This window comes from Halyomorpha halys, unplaced genomic scaffold (genome assembly GCF_000696795.3).
Source record: "Halyomorpha halys isolate HHAL.00 unplaced genomic scaffold, Hhal_1.1 Scaffold352.1, whole genome shotgun sequence".
Taxonomy (NCBI): Eukaryota; Metazoa; Arthropoda; class Insecta; order Hemiptera; family Pentatomidae; genus Halyomorpha; species Halyomorpha halys.
Genome location: NW_027111631.1, coordinates 998,451 through 1,017,717, shown reverse-complemented (window position 1 = coordinate 1,017,717; position 19,267 = coordinate 998,451). Strand labels below are relative to the sequence as shown.

Sequence of the window (19,267 nt, the reverse complement as noted above, 5' to 3'; positions counted from 1 at the left end):
ATATTCTTTGCTCGTTTGATCTTATTATTTGTGCAATAATCCCCATTGCATTTAACACTGGTGCCAAGAATTATTATTCAATGACAGAAGAATGCTAATTTATTCTTGCAATGTATAAATGTGGTCGTAGTTCATGTCAGTGCACCTAGTAGTGAAGGCATGTACAAATTATTAACATACATGCGTTGTACGCATTTAGGAGGAATGTACGAGTTACTTCAATTGTTTTTGGCTAGTCGAACGTCTCTTCTTTGCCAAAACCTTTCTAAAATTGAATTGATGAATAAATTGAAATAATAAGTATTTATTAGGAAGAGTGCTGTTGAAGTTTATAAAAAAAAAAATTCATATTTTTTTGCCGACGTTGTGTCTTGATATGTCGATTCTTATGTTTGAATTTTTAGCGTATTTTGATATGTATAGCAAATTGACATTACTTTTCATTTTTTAAAGTATAAAAAAAGACAATTTTGTCAAGTTTAAAGACATATCTTTCTTGTCCGTGTGTGCCTGAAAAATATTAGATTATTGATCTTGTCTGAGTAATTAGTGCCCATAAATTCTGATTCCTTTTAATTAATTTCTCGATTAATTCATACTTGTTTTAATGAAAGCTTCTTTAGGTCTCATTATAGCAATCAGCTAGACAAATGATTGGTGAGTAATTCGACTCATAGCTTCTTCATTAAATGAACGAAATAATTCTTCGTGGTGACTAATCTAAGATCTTGTCTTTGAAATTAGAAGCAGTGCCTGCTAAATGCCGTATTTTATTTCGATATTGACTGTATGGGATAATTAGTTATTTCCATATAGGTCTAGATGAACAATGGCTCAATATTAAACTTTGTGAAATTTACATTATTGTATTGTCGGGCTCAAAAATGCTTTTATTAAATGTTTTTGAGTTATAAGAAATTTTGTAAGTACAATAATGTCGATTTACAAACATCTATTATATCCATTTTCGAGCCCGTCAAAAAAATGAAGTCTTTTTTTACTGTTGTGTCATTATTCTTTTGGAGGAATATTTTATTTGTCTATTAAAGGATAATTTATTTTCATTACCACGCCCTGTTCCAAAATAATGTTCCGAATAATAAGATTCCATATATGTACAGATATGTTTTTTTGGAGTAAACCTAGTAAAAGCTTTTAACTAGTAATGTGGTTTCCATTTGAATTTTTTTTTATATGATTAAAAATAAAAAAATAATTTAATATAATATATGATTTAAGTGAATTAATAAGATATTTTATTACTGAAACTTTACATTCACATTAGAAGTGATTTCGATTTTGTTTATTTGAAAAAATTAAACATCTCTATTGTTAGTAGTAAAGATCAATACATGAACCTAGAATATGAAAGAATTTGATAATTATTGTGTTTCCTTGGTTGTTACTGCAATAGTCAAATTTTACATTCACTTACCTTATGAAGTGTAGAAGGATTCATTTCACCTCAAGGTTATTTATGGAAGTTGTGTACTGCACTGGATTTTTTATATTGATTTCATTTTGGCTGCCTAGAGCAGCGGTTCCTGAACATTTTTTACGATGGCACCCTTCTTAGGCTAAAAAATAAAAATCGTGGCACCCTTGTCAGGCTAAAAATTTTGCGGCACACTTGTGGAAATAAAAATGTCGGCACAATTATCCTTAGGGAGTGGTTAAATATTTTTTGAAAAGAAGGAAAAAAAAGTTTATAGTAAATGCTTGAATACACTGTATATTTGCTATTTTAGTTTTTTTTTTTATTTTGAGAAAGTGGCAGCTCCCATGACATACAATCGAGGCGCCCCAGGGTGCCGCGGAACCCACTTTGGGAACCGCTGTCCTAGAACAATCACCAAGTTAATACAAACTTCAGTTATCATCTCGTTGCCGTTCTAGTTCACTTATTTAATATTGATGCATCGAGACTATGGATTGAGATCTTATCGATGTGTCGCCTAAAGACACCTAGGACCGGTTGGTTAGGAGTCAGCCCTTCCTTAAACCATCAAGGCCATGCGAGGATTTAAAATGATTTCTATTTATAACCCGTCTACAGGCTACGCTCGACAGTCCTTGGCCTTTCTTACACACAATCATAGGGTCCTCTCCGAGTCGAGTCTTCAGTAGTGTCCAATCCCGTGGTTTATGCTCCTTCGTCTCTTCCATTGTGATTAGTGGTTTGTGATTCAGTGCCTTACTGTGATTTGGTTATATACCAGTGACCCGGAAGTGTATGAATGAACTTCAATCAGTTTTCATCACAGTAATTATGAAAACTCCTGAAATCGGTAAGATGTTCATTTAGTTCTGAACTAATAGGCAATTTTCATTATGTATAATAGTGTAAATTGAATTAAACACGTGGTTTATAAAACTGTGACATAAGGTTTCCAAGTTTTCTTTGAAAAATGTATTATTTAGTTATTAGTAAATCATTAGTATATTCATTATCATTAACGGTTATGATTATTATCAATACAACTAATTTGTTTTTGAAAGTTTAAGAAAAATTTTTTTTAATAATTGAACCAAAACTGAGAAAAAAATCGTTTTATAATCTCTTAAAAAAATTTCCCATCTCTATTGATATTTATAGAACGATATTCTTTGTTGTAATAATCATCCGTTATTTATAAACAGAAAAACTTTCACAGTTTTTTTTTAATTTATATAGAATAAGGATTTATTATTATTTTTTAAAATACAAACTCAAAAATAATACCAATTTTAAAAGTGTAAAATTTTGTTCGGGGACTTGAATCATGATAAAATAAAGTATATTAATGATTGTTTTTCTCAATTAAAATATTTTTCTAAATACTGAAGACTGTTATTTATACTCTAGTAGATTTATCAATCTCATTATTTAGTAGATTTATCAAAATCTTAATTATACGAAAATATGATTTTTTTAAAAGTACTTTTATTAATATACCTCATCCGAAACACAGACTTTAAAGAATGCTGATTTACTTATTGTTGTTTTATCGATTCATTAAAATTCTGTTCTCACAATTTGCTCAAATACTTATTGCAATCTAAAGTGGACTGCCTACTAAAAGAAAAATGGGCTTTTCGAAGACCTTATAAGATAATAAGGATATCGTTTATGTCGAAATTAAAACTTCCAAAGGCAAAGAAATAGTTCCTACATCAATTAAAAGGCATCTTAATGATGATTTGAAATAAAGTGATGTCATAAAACTCTAAAAATCCAACTTAACTCCTTATCGCATCAAACTGAATTCCACGTCCACGTGGAGAATTTTTAGGTAATGGTTAAAATAACTTATCAAAGACTGTCTTGATCTTCGAGATATTTCTGAAGGAAACTCAGCACATGCGAACCTTCAAAGTGATAGTATATATAAACTATTCAGTTTCTCCAAAGTTTGTTTTTTCTTAAAACTTAAGTGCCTGCTGCTGGTATATCTTCCTCACTTATTCTACTAAGAGCTTTATTTTAATTATTTATCTTATTTTTCTATTATCATTTTTTATGAGTATGTTATCACTAACTCTCACGAATACATGCATGTATCTACTCTTTCTAATTATAAACTTTTCGATTAACAAATAGTTTTTTCATTCAATAACTTCATTTCACCCATTAATGTTGAAGTGATGGAATAAGAATAACATATATATTAATCAAATCTACCAACGTCTCTTTTTTTCCCCTTTCTTGCTATTATTTTACCGAAAATTAAAAATAAAAAAAAACATTTCTAGCCAGTATATAAATAAAAAAATATATATAGCTCAGAATGTTTTATTAAACGTCTTTTTTAATAAAATATTTTTTTTTACATTCTTAGTCACCTTTGGTTTCTTTCCAAATAATTTAAAATTAGAAAATGGGTAAAGTATTAAATATATTTGTTATTTTATAACCCTTTATATAACCTGCTAGTACTATAACCAGTACTCACCGGTATCATTATGCGCGAAAATCCACACAAAAAAGAACGAATATAAAAAGTATATTGTTTGGAATCAATATATTTAATCATACATTAAATTATACTTCTGAATTTGATTATATATACATACTCAAACACACGCACACATTAATTAAATACATACTGATTAAATACCCTCCCCCTCCCCAATTAATTTTACTCAAAACAGCTGTTTCATTGTAATTATTAGTTTATTTAATAAGTTTTAACAATCTATTTTAACAGGACCAATTATAACAATCAAAAGTTTCCATGTTTACCTTTTTACAGCGTTAAATTCCTTTGTTTGCAAAAACATCTGTTTTCACTTATGTATTCCTATTTTCAGTTCGGTTTATTACCCATATTAGTTAAGGGAAAGGACGGAGTAATTTTAAAGGAATTCAAGAAATGGCTGATTCGTCTTCTAAGTAAACGCATATGGAAGTTCTCAATAAAAAATTCATTTTTGAGGTCAAAATTTCGAGTGAGGGAACAACTACAAAATACTACAATTATTTACTATGCTTCCTGGGATCATAAAGGACATCAAGCAAAATAAAATTTAGTTCAAATCACTTTTTTTTTGGACCAAATTTAAATTTATTAGAGGGGTAGATGCGACCGAAGCGCGGACAGACACTTCTTATTAGTACGGATTCTCCCGCCCACCCAAAAAAATACATATTGCTTTAGTGGGATGATGGCACATCTAACAAAATAAAAATTATTTTGTATTTGACATAAACTGTAGATTGTAAGTAAGACTATATTACTTTTTGACAAGACGGAGAGATCCTCAGGAACAGAAAGGGATCCTCATTAACAGATTCTTCTTTTCTTTGAGTTCTTAGCGGACTCTTTCCAAAATCTTCGGCTATCAGTACTTTGAAGGAAGAAATATTTTCAGTACGGCGGTTATACAAGGAAATGATTTTTTAAGATCACCCTGAATTGCAAGATTTTTTTCCAGATTATGGGTACCACTTTATGACCCGGTGTTGACTCACGGCTGCATTGTAACAGGAAATAGTTTCTGCCACAGCTGGATTTGAACCCGGTTCCTTGAAGTTAGTAGTGTACTGCCTTACCAAAGCGTTCCCATTATTAAATCTAAAAAATTGTCTTTAATCAATTTTATATATTATTTTAAACGATAAATATATTCACATTTCGACTAATTTAAGCATTCTAAATTTTAAATAAATCATATTTCTAGAAATAATATTAAAAATATAAATATATTCATTTTTAAATATTTAGAAGGCTTTCATTAGTCGAAATATGAATATAATTATGTTACCGTTTAAAAAAATTCATAAAATTAACTAAAGAAAATTGAAGTAACAGTTGATATGTCTTCCAGCGTATGATTCAGCTTCCATCGATCTTTCAACTATTGATTAATTTCACTTTCTTATCGAGTGGCCGTCAGTCAATTGGCACGAAGCACTTTTGCTTTCTAATCATTGTCCCTGAGACAATGGACGGTTCTTCAATGCGAATCTTAATCTGTGTTAATTATCTAAAATGGTTATGTAACAGTTCTAAGAATGCTTTTCATTAATAAATAACCTATAAATTCTAAAATGGAATGCAATTTTTTTCCTTTTTTGCCCGTTACTTGGAAAAATCTCTTGTCATTCTTTTATCAATAGGTTTTTTTCCGACCAGGTAGATCTCGAAAATGGTATATGGTGACCTGTTCGAATTTGGCCTAGGGTGTCGACTTGTTTCATTGCTGTGGGGGTCCCACGTTATGAAAGCTTGACCCCCCAACCGTAGAAAGAACAGGTTGGTAACCTCGAGATAACTCCCACCCCCACATGCCCCACAGAAATGAAAAGGAAGGGGTCATAAATAAAATAATAATAATAATAAAATTAATAATTAATAAAAAAAGAGACTTTAAAATATATCATACATTATATCTCTAATATTTCAATGTATTTTTATTATCTTCATGTTTCGCAACTTCATACTTCATAGCTATTGCCTTGATCAGAAAAAACATATATGAGCTTCAATATCATGAATACCAAACCATTTGAATTTGGTCAACGTATACACAAGTATTAAAGCAGAGATTCCCAAACTTTTGTTGTCACGGCACCTTATTGGGCTAACAAAATATCGCGGCAGTCTTATTTAGTAAAAATTGTCTACACTCCTGTCCAGCTGAAAAATAAAAAAAATTTTCCTAAATTATCCTTAAAGCGGTTGAGTATATAGGAAAATAAAAAAAAAACAGTACAAAGTAAATGATGGAATGTATATTTGCTTGTTTAATTTTAAGTTTATGTTTACAGAATATTAATTTAACAAAAAACATTGCTGTAAAATTGCCAAAAAAAAATTGATTACATAATTTAAAATAAACAGCTAACTTCATATTCCAATTCAGCGCCCCCAAAACCCTTTCATAAAAATATTCTACAAAAAAAGTTTGACATTTTTCTTAGCTGCAGAGTTAGTTTGCACTTTTTCCAATACTATATTGTAACCTTTATATTCGGATATAATTTGCAAAAATTTAAATGTTTTGGTACCTTTGGCCGAGTTCTCATTCCGATGTTAAACATAAGATATACATTTGCTGTATTAGTAGGTAATAAAAATAAAATCGCGAATATATTTAAACAATTATAAATTCGTTGTCTTAATCTTAAAATAAAATTGATCTAGTAGAGTCCGATTTTTTGTATTTAGTGCATTTAGATACTATTTTGTAAGATTTTTATGTTTCAAAACTGGCATTGCATATCACAAAGTTGCAAAAACGTTTCTGGTGATGATAGACGGACTTTTCAGTTCCAGCGCACCAAAAAACTTAAGAATCCGCTAAAATTGTCAAAACAAGTTTACTTTGTTATTATTTTTATTTCCATAATTTATTTTATAAGTTCTAAGAGAATATTTCCATAGATAATGTTGATTCTATATATTATATAGTACGGATTCGCATTCATGTTATTTTTCTTACTGACCTATTTCTCAATCAGGAGCGATAGCGTTTATTGCATTTGCTAAAAAAAAAATAGACATAAGGTCGCCATTAATGAGATAATGATGTGTTTCTTTCTTATTTTATGTGATTAATTATGACATGTTGGGCATTCGTTGACGTAGTGGATACATTTCGGTTTGCATGGTCATTCCTAGCAATGTCCAAGAATTTTTCTTAGTATTATGAGATTATATTTGATATGATCGCAAAATATAACCCTCTCTCCGTGCAGGGCCCACGGTCCGTAGATCTTTCCGTTACTTTGTTGATCGATAAATTAAAATAAAACTTAAATAACTATGCCTTAAGTGACTTTTTTTCATTTAACCTTTATTGATTAAGAGAGAAAGCTTCTTCCCTAATGTCGCTATTAGGATTAAGGTATTTTTTCTCACCTTGAAAAATCGGATTAGATTAGATTAGATTTTTATTCAGGGCGATCAACATCTAGGTTATTACACCCTTTTTACTTCATCTATCTTCTTGACTTATAGTTGAATGTAGACTATTTCCTTTTTACACTGGTCGGTATTGGTGGATTATATTTTAGTATAAAGTTGTGTTTCTTTGAGAAATTTTATTATTTTGTCTATGGATTCTTCCGAGTCTTTAAGGGCCAATTCTCTTGTTCGTGGAATTTCATTATTTTCGAAGGCTTGACGAAATGATGGACATTCTTCAATTATATGCTTTATTGATTATGGGGAATGACAGGTTTGGCATATAGGCTGGTCCTCTTTTGTGATTAAGTGAAGGTGAGTTAATTTGGAATGTCCTATTCTTATTCTTGCTACGACCACTTCTTCTCTTCTGTTTCCCCTTATGGCACTTGTCCACTTTTGAGTATTTTTTTTTACATTTCTCAATATATTGGTGAGTGGTACGGCGGTATCCCAATTTTTTCGGATTCTGTTCCTTAAAAATGCCTTTATGTCTTTCGGCTCGTAAATTTGGAGTGGTGGAACGTTCATTGTAGCAGCCTCTTTAGCCGCTTGAAAAATCGGAGATAGATTAGATTTGCTATTTTCTGAACTATTCATAAGTATTTGTCACCTCGAGTGCTGTTTATATTTTTATTATTATTTATTTAATGCCAGATCGGCCTGGTGGGCCTTACATAGTTAATGTAAGAGCTGCAGTTTTTTTTTTTTGACAATTGATTATGGGGAGGGGGAGTATAGTCTCATACAAAATACACCTCTGACTATATATAATGATATAAATAAAACAAAAAGTTAAGATAAAATAAATAGATTAATAGATAATAATTCTTAATAAAATGTAAAAGTAAAGTTAATAACGAAATCAATGGCATTTGTGGATTTAACAAAATAAATTGACTTCTAATGAGAAAAAAAAATAAAGTGAATTTAAGAAAAATATGAAAAGAAAAAAAATTAAGATAAAATAAAATTTTAGAGTGACATTAACTGAACTGATAAATATAGAATTTATAACAGGATGTACTGCAGCTTTTTAGCAGCCTGGGCTTTAATCTTCGTGTTGAGGTTGGGTGCCCCAAGTTGTAAGTCATTGTTACTTTAACTAAATAATTTTTTTTTTGTATATATATAAATAGTTGACCGTAGAATTTAAAATATGAAAAAAATGGTCAGGGTTATGGAAAAAAAAAGAACAAAATATTTAAAATATTTTGTTCTTTTTTTACCTCAACCCTGACTATCTTCTTCATATTTTAAATTCTACGGTCAACTATTTATTTATATATGAAAAAAAACAATATTTTATATAATTGAAAAAAGGTGGAAATTATTTTTAACTATGAATTTTTCCTTGTTTCTCAATCATGACAGGTTTCCATATATCTGTAGCTTAATATTTATTTTTCAATTTTAAGCATAATGCTTTGTTACAACTGCATATTACGATCAAATTATCGATTGTTGGTTATATATCAATTCTTAAGATAATTAGGAGAGTTAATTATTTGGAAGAGTAATATTAATCACAGATATTAACCATGCATAGGGTTAATGTATGTTGTCTTGAGACGTCTCAATTTTCCTTTTAATAATAAATCGCATTTCGGCTAGAGCAATTCTAAGAAATAAGTTCATCTATATAACATAATTCTAAAATCGTTCAGATCTTGTTTGATAAATTATCTTCATAAAATGAATTGGATTTGCATATAACTGTTAGCAGTCAGTATTATCTGCAATTTCCTTTTTTTTATTTTACGAAGCTAAACAAAGCAAATCTCCAAAGTAACTAGTTAATCCTCAAGAACACTAGGCTACGAGAAAGATATTTTCTAACAACCACTTTTTTATTTTTATTTATTTATTGTTTTTGTAATAAAATTATTCGGTTTGTACTAGTGCTTACTTATAATTGTAATATATTTTTAGTTTTGACTTTGTGTATATTTTATTATATTGTGATATTCTAAAGGATTAACTGGAAAAGGGTATTTTTAGTTTTATTATAATTGGATTTATTCAAACTCGCTAACTTTAGGGCAGCAAGTTAGACTTTGTATAAATTGTAAGCACACCACAAGCTTAGGATAATAAAACCAATATTCATATCAAGAGGTTTGTCCTGGAAAATATTTGTACTGGAACGTCAAATATTTTTCATGATTTAATTGTTATTTTGATTTAGTTATTCAAGTTGAAATGACCTTTGATAGATCATCAAACGATGCTTTTTGGTTGCGCAGTCATAGGTAAAAAATCAACAGGTGCATAACAATAGAGATAGTTCCCATGACTCCATCGACAACCTCGAGTAGTCTTAGGTCATCGATTACATATATCAGACATTAATAGGCAGATATACAGTTAGATCATTATCCAACTGATTGCGGGGTTTAATCCACCTTCAGAAAGTGTATTTCTTTTAATCAAAAGCATTGGTTCCAACTTCCTTGAATTTTTTTAAACTGTATTCGAAACAAATGATTTAATAAAAAAAACGATTCTTTTTTTTTTATAATTTATTTATTGATATTTAAAAATATATACATCAAGTAAATTTGCTGTAAGTGATATTATGACATGATAAAAACATGTGGAGAATCTACCCATTGATAGAACTCCAAAAACATTTCTAAAGGAGAAGATCTCGAGGTCATCTTCTTTTCAGATACCTAGGAGGATTATTAGGTAGTGAAGGAGAAGCCAGGTTAGAAACGAGTTGGTTTGGGTGGTTGGGAAGTTTATTATGGAATGATTGGTATCTGGTTCTGGCCAAATCGGCAACATAGGGGACATTGAGGTCCTGATGGATGATTTGATTTGTGACAAAGTAAGGAGCATTAAGGATTTTACGAAGGATTTTGGACTGTAAGGATTAAATTCAAGAGGAATTAGATGGTTTAGTGGAGCCCCATAGCTCAAATCTAACATGAAATTTAGAAAATAATTCTTAGTAATCAAATTGCAAAGTAAGTTATTACTTCAGAAACCCCTAATGCTTATCTTAAACGAGTTTCTCCTTTTTATTTGTGTTGGTAAAATGAGAGAGACTGTGAATTAAAAACTTCTTACTTATTTTTTTTTTAAATTCAAGACAGTAATGTTATTATTAATCATATTTATTTACTTTCAAAATAATAAATTTGCATGAACTGATCTATTAATTCTCTACATCTAGCAACTTTTTGTACTGTAAAATTACCTACATTTGGAAATATGCTCCCTTTTCGAGTTCTTGTCTCCTTTGCCTGATCATTGTGTATACCATTTAGTGCAAGAGCCCAAGAGGAAAAAGCAGTGAGTCATTTGACCCCAATTTTTGATTACTTTAATGAAAACTATGTATAATTACTAGTCAGAATTAATGAGTTTGCCGAGCATAGTTAGGAGGAAAAAACATTTTCATTCGGAGCTCCATATCTCTAAAATGATAAACTATTATTATAAATTATAATTACACTAAATATCATTTAAAGTAGAGTAAATTTGCTAAAGATTTACATACAAATGCCTTTTTGCACTCAAATTAAAGCTAGTTTAATGTGCCTTAACACGTATCGTATGGACACATTTTTTTTATTTTAGCCGGAGTGCATTTTGTTTACCTTAGTAAGAAAAAAAATACCAATAGTATTTAGTACCAATGCTCTTTTGTAAACTAGATAGTACAAGAGCCTAAGAGGAGAAAATAGGCAGTTATTTCACCCCAATTTTTGATTACTCGAATGAAAGTTATTTATATAGCCACAATTGATGAGTCTGCCAAGTAAGTATAGGTAGGGGGAATAAATATGGCGGCTGTTTAAAAACGTTGAACAAAAATTAATTTTTCATACGCAGCTCTATATTTTTAAAACTTTCAAAACACCAGAAAACCTAACAAAACATCATTTAAAGTAGAGTAAATTTACTAATATCTGAGCCCTAAGAGAGCTATTTACGTCAATACTTCCCGAGATATAGCTTTTTAAAGCAACATCTTAAAGCATAATAAACATATACAACATTTTAAACTTTTTATTTTTTTTTAACGTTTTGAAATAACCGCCATTTTTACTCTTGGCAGACTCATCGATTATGTCTAGTAATTATACATAGTTTTCATTAAAATAATCAAAAAATTAGGTGAAATAACTGCCTTTTTTTCATCCCCTCTCTTGTACTAAACTATTTCACTAAATGAATCCAGATAATTTAGCAGTTATATTCCCGACAACAATTGTGTTATTTTGTTTGTTTGTGTCTTTATAATTAAAAAAAATATTATTTAAGATATATTGTATGGTGTCTCTTTTGATTTCTGTTTCCGAAACAATTAAAAAAATATAATATCATAGCCATTATTGTTTTAAATATTACATGTTTATTGTTTGTTATTTTCGCATTTTAAATTCTAAATTTCGTTGCATTTTAAATCGAAAGGAGTCTTAATGATTGTTGTAAAGATAAAAAAGTAATTAACTAGACTTGATTAGCTTTTTTTATTTTTGTTTCAACTAACGGCTATAAAAGATCCAACAATGATAACGTTGTAAAAGTTTTTATTGCTGAGGTTTCAATAAATTGTCTTTAATTAAACACAAATAAGAATTCCTTTCACTACTATTAATTTTAAGTATAAATTATTATCGATGTGTAGTAATTGTGTTAGTATTAATGTTTTCCCAAATGTTTTAATTTCTGTAATCGGGTGTTTTTTATTGTACTGGTCTGAATTTGATGACATTCTTTGTGTCATATTTAATTTTAAAATAAGTATGAAAATCATAAACAGCTAATAGTAATAATAGTATGAATAGCTATGACCCATGACGGGACTCATGGGTTCCGTACTTTGAAAGGAAGCACTGTTTTTAGAACAACGGTTATACCAGGAGGTGATTTTTTCAAGATCACGCCTAACCGCTAGATTTTTCCTCAATTGATAGTACCCAATTTATGAGGCTGGGTGGATCCCAAGATAGCTCCAAAACCCACAGGGTTTACTCACGGCTACAGTGTAATAGAAAAATCTGCCACAGTCCGAGGTCATTATTAATAATTAGCTCCCAGGTCATTAGAGTTAGTAGCTAAGTGCCTTGTCATTTTACCACCTCGCTCCCTATAAAAAATGTAAAAAAAGTTATGTTAAAAAGGAATATGAGATTTCTAAATTAATTTTTCATCCGATTAATATTTTGGACTTTTTTTTTTTAGGAAAAACTTTTTTTTTTTTTTAAGGAACAATTAGTAGAATAACTTATATATTTTATTCTATGAAAACTTTTTTTTAGGAAAAAAATTTTTTTTTTAGGAAACAATTAGGAGAATAACTTATATATTTTATTCTATGAAAACTTTTTTTTAGGAAAAAAATTTTTTTTTTAGGAAACAATTAGGAGAATAACTTATATATTTTATTCTATGAAAACCAAATTTTTATTGGAGAGGTAAGTTTATATTTCAAGGTTTTTGTCGTTTGAGTGTATCATCTATGAAACGAGCCGTTGTTTAAATAAAGCTGTATTCAGAAAGGATTTTTTTGTATTAGTATTGGATGGGGCTTGATAAATTGATACTAGAACCATTTTACACTTATCTCCGACATTTCTCTAAATTTGGGCTCAACCTAACGAGCGGATTTTATGTCCTCAATTTTTTGTTATCCCTCTTTTTCTCCAAAAAAAAAAAAATCACTCGCATTTTACATCTTTTTACATCGCATTATAACACCAAGTTACAAATTTGGTTCCTTCAATGTCTGTTGTAAAATTTAAATTCAGACATAATCGATAATTCGAATCTTATCCGATTTTGATGAAGTATTTTGGGGTTTTGTGGGAGTTGGTCAAATCAATTGTGTCAGATTCCAGCCTCGACTTTTGTTTATGCTTGCATAAGTCTATTTCCCATTACTATGAGTATATCATAGTTTCGATTTAATTGAAATCTGCCAAAAAAAAAAAAGTTGGGGATAAGTGGAATACATCGTGTATTACACGTTTTATTATATTTCATCAAATACTTCAGCTTACCCTTGTGGTGGAGTAAGTTCCTGGATTCCTATGTTTCAACAACGGCTCATCAATTTTATTCTGAAATGTAAAAAAAACTTAAAATATTGGTGATTTCGTACGCAACATTAACATGACGTACATTAGGACAATGATAATTTTCTGAAAACTAAGATTTCAATAAAAGAAAATGAAAGGATGAAAAAAGAAAAAAATTAATAAATAAGATAGAATTGGCATGGCCTTATTTTTCCGTAGACATCATATTTCATATCAGCCTATGTATTAACTCATAAATCATTTATGATAAATAATGATAAACAGTCGTGATGACTGCAACAAGGTCGTTAAGTTTAGTTAATACAATAACTACAATAATATGTATTATTTCGAAAACAATAAAGCTGCATCTTGATAACAACATAAGATAATTGCGGTAAGTAACAACAGATTAGTTGAGTGATATCATCTGTAACAAAATAGCTTAGGAACTGATAAGTAATTGCTAATAATTTTTTATTTAAAATATTTATTTCTTACTTTTTTCTATAAGATAGGTTATATATTAATTATTTAATGGAGGATTGTATTTCTTTGTTTTCCAGTTTCAGCTTTTATGCAAATATTTTTTTTTTTTTTTTTTAGTTAATTTAATGGTATTTAATTGTAAAAGAACATAACTGAATGTTGTTGATATGAAATAGAAATCAGCAAGAGTTTATAGTATTTTTAATTGAAATAACCGGACTTAAATAACTAGGAACATTAGCAGTAAGTTTTTTAACTATCGTTCTAAGGAATTCTCATTAGGATATTCCATTAATTAAATCGAATAACTTTTTCGTTTCAAAACCGGTCGTAGTTTCATTTTAATTTTGATTTATTTTACGTTTAATTAATTTATCTTATCTCCCTATATGTTCATATTATTCTTTCCTTATCTATTATTAAAACCATTTTTTTCATTTCATAAAAAAAATCTTTTAGGTTATATGTAATTTATTTTTTCTTTTAATCGTTATTTTTTAAATTTAAATTTCAGACTATATCAACTAAATTTTCGAATGACTGCTTGGTGGTTCTATTTATATTTTTCCAAAAAATTAATTTTTTTTTTACCATTTTGAAAATTATTTGACCTTAAATACGTCTATAATCGTCTAGTCATCTGGAGTTTAGAACATATTTAAAATAAATGAATATTTATTTTATGGACTGTACCGCTACAATCCATTACAATTAAGTGTTCGAGTCGTACTTTAAGGTAATACTATTAACCCAACGTTGTGAGGGGAGATGATTTGGTTAGAATCATACTCGACTGTCAAATTTTACTCTTTCATTAGGTTTTGTCCGAACTCTAAGAGTCACTCAGATGCTTTCTCCGAAAGTACATGGCATGCTTTCACGGGTGCTTAGAGGTTTTAGTCGGAAGTTTGAAATTTGAGATGTGAGAATCTACTTCAAATTGCTAAAATTCTAGTGAAATTTTATTTAAAGAGGTCATTATAGTCAAAATTACTTATAAATGCTCTTTAGGAAGGCTATTTTCCCAGAAAAGCTCAGGAAAAAAGGAAATTTTTGATACTCCCAGTTATAATGAGAAATCAGGTCGAAATTGTTCAAAAATGGCAGATTTTGCCTCTTCTACCATTAAGAGATTGCAATAACGCCCCTGTTGGACATCCAACAGATTTTAGAGCACAATGAAGCTATGTTATGATTATTACATTAATAGTACTTACAACAAAAACTCGAATGTTCCACCAAATGAAGGATATTAAAAAACGAAAAATCATATTAATGATAAAAGACCTGATGCCTTTCAATTAGTGTTATGGACATCATTATTATAATACCGAAGAACGGATAACCAGATAGATTTCATGGGGAAATGCATCTTCGTAAGCAGTTCACAAGTGTTACTCCAACAATGCGGGTTTACACTTGACGTTCTATTGTAAGTAAGAACCTACGTTGCAAAGGGCGTACCCAGAACTAAAACTAGAGGAGGGAATGCCACGGACGTTTACGTTGTGACATTTTCGCATGAAAATATAATTATAGCAGTGATTTATTAGTTACATAAGTTATTTTATTGATAAGAAAATTTAATTTTTATTAAATTAATACTTTTTTTTACATCCGGAGGGTTGAAGCTGCCTCCACTGGATACGCCCATGTACACTACTATTATTACTGCTTCAATGGCACGATCCAGTCTCCCCTCGCTAGTAAGAAATAACTCATTTTTATCAAAAGAATAACTTTATGGTGTGAAGTTATATCCGATAGCAATGGTCAACCATTGTCTCACTGTGTATTAAAGAGTACAAGCTCGTCACCATGTCGGAGTGACAGTTGTGAATTGTCGTACCGCATATTGTTCTTTGTTTGTGGTAAGACAAGACTACTGATGTGCTTCAACGAAAATGAGTTGTTTACCTACAAAGCATTTTACGGTCACAACCTGCCATTTGTGTATCCGATACAGATACTATCTTCCTTCAAGCGCCCAATCCATTCTACCTTAACCCCCGACGTGCCCACTCTCGTCGATACCTTCCCCCTGACTGCTCAAACACGTACACTACTCTCAAAGCAGGAGAGAAGATAGCCCCCACCACCCCCGTCCGACAGGATTGGCTGCCGCCGACGTAATGCTGACCGAAGGGAGAGGGGGTGGTGGTGGGGGCGGCGGTTGGGGCTGGAGACCCCCACCAGGGCTCTTCTATCAGGACAGCAGCACTTTTAAGGAGCTCCTTCTGGACCCTGCCCTTGTGTCCTCGGCTCTTTGTCTGTCCTGCCTCTCCTGGTAGTTGATGTGCGTAGGATGTGGTGGAAATTGGCTTGGGATCACCCCCCTCCTCGTAGCCTCGAACTTGGCCAGCGCTAGGTTTAAAGTTTCTTCCAGTTGATGGGGCAGACTCGGTAACGCAACACTTTCTCTTGGAGTGCTACCGCTGTCCAGTGAATAGCACATGCCTACTGTATCACCTTTTTTACTTAATTAATTAATAATAATGAAATGAAGTTATAAATAATTTAACGCTAAAAGATAACTTAGTTGATTTTCTTGCTTGAGAGTCCTTTTTCAATGAAAATACTGTGAAAGTAAAGCCAACCGTATAAAAAAGGTGTGTACGTTATATACATATTTAAGGATTTTGAGGCTCATTAAATAATAAAACAACTATATTTTAGCGACGTTTTGAGATTTTGGTTTTTATATTTACTAAATTTTTATTTTTAGGAAAAACTTAATTTTTCCAAATAACTGTTTGTTTTTTCACTTTAGGGCAATTAAGGAAAACCGTTTAACAATGCACTATATCATTTAGGGGAAATAAAGAATATCTCCAAAATATGGAGCTACATTCCAATAACTGATAATTAACAAATGATGTGCTGGTTAGTCATGAAGGAATAACTATTATATTCAGTATTATAAAAATTTATTCACCAATTCTTGCAGGTATAATTTAGGTAAATATATAATATAGTTTTGATTTTTTTTTTTTTTTTTGTGATAATTGCATTCTCAATAATACTGACATAACTGGAAAACCTTTTGAGAAAACAGATTTCATATATTTTATATTAAAAACTCATTTTTCCGTTCAGAACTTAAATGAATCAACATGTAAGTAACTTTTTATTGGGACACCATGTAAACATTAGTTTTATAGTAAATAAAAATTATTAATTTTAGTTAATAATTATTTAAATATTAAATAACTAATAATAATTACCTATTTTTGTTCTATTTTTATTGCAACAATGACCATCTTCATATTTATTTTTTAACGATTGTTGAAAATATTTAATGTTTAATTTTAGTGATAGGATTTGTAAATAGACAGTATGAGGTTCTAAACTTTATACAAAATCCGGATAAAAGGTGTTTTAAAGAAGTTTAAAGGGTGTTTGTTTTATCAGAAGTTGCTGAATTGAGAGAAACCTTGTTGGTCGAAACCCCAATATATGATGCGATACTTGATATATATGTAATAGATAAGTAACATATACCAACATTAAATAATTATTAACTAAAACATTAAATAGTTATTAACTATTTTTATTCTCTTTTGACCGCAACTCTGACCATCTTCTTCATAATTTGAAATTATACAGTAATTTATTTATATATCTAATTTAAAATAATTATAAATAAATAATTAAAAATTATATTAAATCATTTATCTAAATTACAATATTCTTTAAATAACAGTTTGTATCATATATTAAAATATGATTATCCACCTTATAAAACTTCATCAAATTATTATTATTTTTTTTTCTTACTTCCTGGAACAAAGAAAAAGGAATTAAAAATATACATACCGGCTATATGTATGAGTAATAAATGATCAAATTTTTTTTTTTCATATCCTCCTGTAATGATGTTATTGAATATTTGGTACATACATATAGGAGGTATCCTATATGTATATATGGGTGTTAATGATACCTTGGATTGCCTTTTGGCTATAAATGATCAAATTAAAATTCACATTGCTTAAGCTATGGTAACGTTGTATAATTTAATCGAGAGATAGCATAAAAAAAAAATTATAGTTCAATAACTACTCATAATTATTCGACCACTCGTCTAATTTTCAATCAAATTTCATTCATAAATCTTTAATTAAGTTATTAAAATTAACACATGATAAAATCTCACATTACATATAATACAGCCATTTCTTTCCTTACAATCTGTATTTACATTTGCTCATCGCGCCTTATTATTTTCAGTTTTATTTTAAATTTCACTATATTTCTTCCTTTTGACTTATGTAACTTTAGATATCACTTTTTATTTTTAGTTACATAAACGTACATACATTTTCATGCTCATTGCGTCATATATATTTTTTTCTTGTATACATTTTACTATGTTTGCAAATAATAAAATTTCTAATTATCATTAAGGATATATTTAGTTTCTCACTATTTATAAAAAGCATTGTTTTATTTTTAATTATTTTTCTAATGTGTTAAATATTTGTAATTTTGTTTCCATTGTATCATTTATATGATTTTCTTTCGCTCATTTCATTATTTAGATTAAACATTATTTTATTTTTAATTTTTTTCTAATATTTTTAATATTTGTCATTTTTGTTCCCATTGTACCATGTGTATCGTTTTCATCGCATATTTCTTCGTTTACACTGAACACTGTTTGATTTTGAATTTTGTTTTCTACTTTTTTTTCAATATTTGTTATCTTTGTTCCCATTTTTACTGGTGTAGTTTGCTCCAAACTAATAGAGTTTTTAGTTAGGACCACATTATATTATGTTTAAATTATTATATTGTACGTAATAGTAAATATATAACACAGAGTACTATTTCTACGATCCCCAATGGACCATACTTGATCCCCCACTACCCCGGACCTATTGGGTCCGCACTCAAACTCAGCTGTCCTTGCCCCTTTGTATTCCCTTTATCGCCCGATTTACTCTTTGATAAGGAACCTCCCAGCCAGTAGTGCCTGGCATGGCTGCCCCTCCACTAGCTTCTAGTTCACTTCAGATACCGGTAACTGCCTTATCTTATCTCTGTTTCTTGTCGTTATCAGTTGAGGTCGAGTGGGTCGCAGAGTCTGCTCCTGTTCCGGTCCCTTCGAGAACGCGTTAGTTATGTCGCTTATGCTTAAGTTTGATGGTTTCAACATTATAGGTAACCTTTATAGGATTATAGAAGCTAACATTCATGTTTAATTAACAGTTAAAATAGAATGCTTTCATAATATTGTAACACATTTACATTTAGCGCAAAATATCCTTTTTAGTGTGAAAATATACTGATAATTTAAATACAAATTACTAATTTTATTAAAGTTTAATGATTTATTTAAATTAACTCCGAACT

General features: G+C 29.7%; 1 protein-coding gene across 4 annotated transcripts in view; it reads left to right on the top strand.

Annotated features, from left to right (window-relative positions):
- The window catches only part of for (cGMP-dependent protein kinase for), a 601,089-nt gene that overhangs the window by 42,261 nt on the left and 539,561 nt on the right, over positions 1-19,267 (top strand). Inside the window, exon 1 of one of the 4 annotated variants that reach the window (XM_024358990.2) lies at positions 2,272-2,288. The exons of 2 other annotated variants lie outside the window; for them this stretch is intronic. Coding sequence is in view for 1 of the 2 variants with exons in the window: in XM_024358992.2 (XP_024214760.1) it covers positions 19,036-19,075 (40 nt within the window). In the remaining variant the exon portion in view is untranslated. Of the gene's footprint in view, positions 1-2,271; positions 2,289-18,964; positions 19,076-19,267 lie in introns of those variants that run through there. One more of the 4 variants, XM_024358992.2, reaches the window with a different exon arrangement.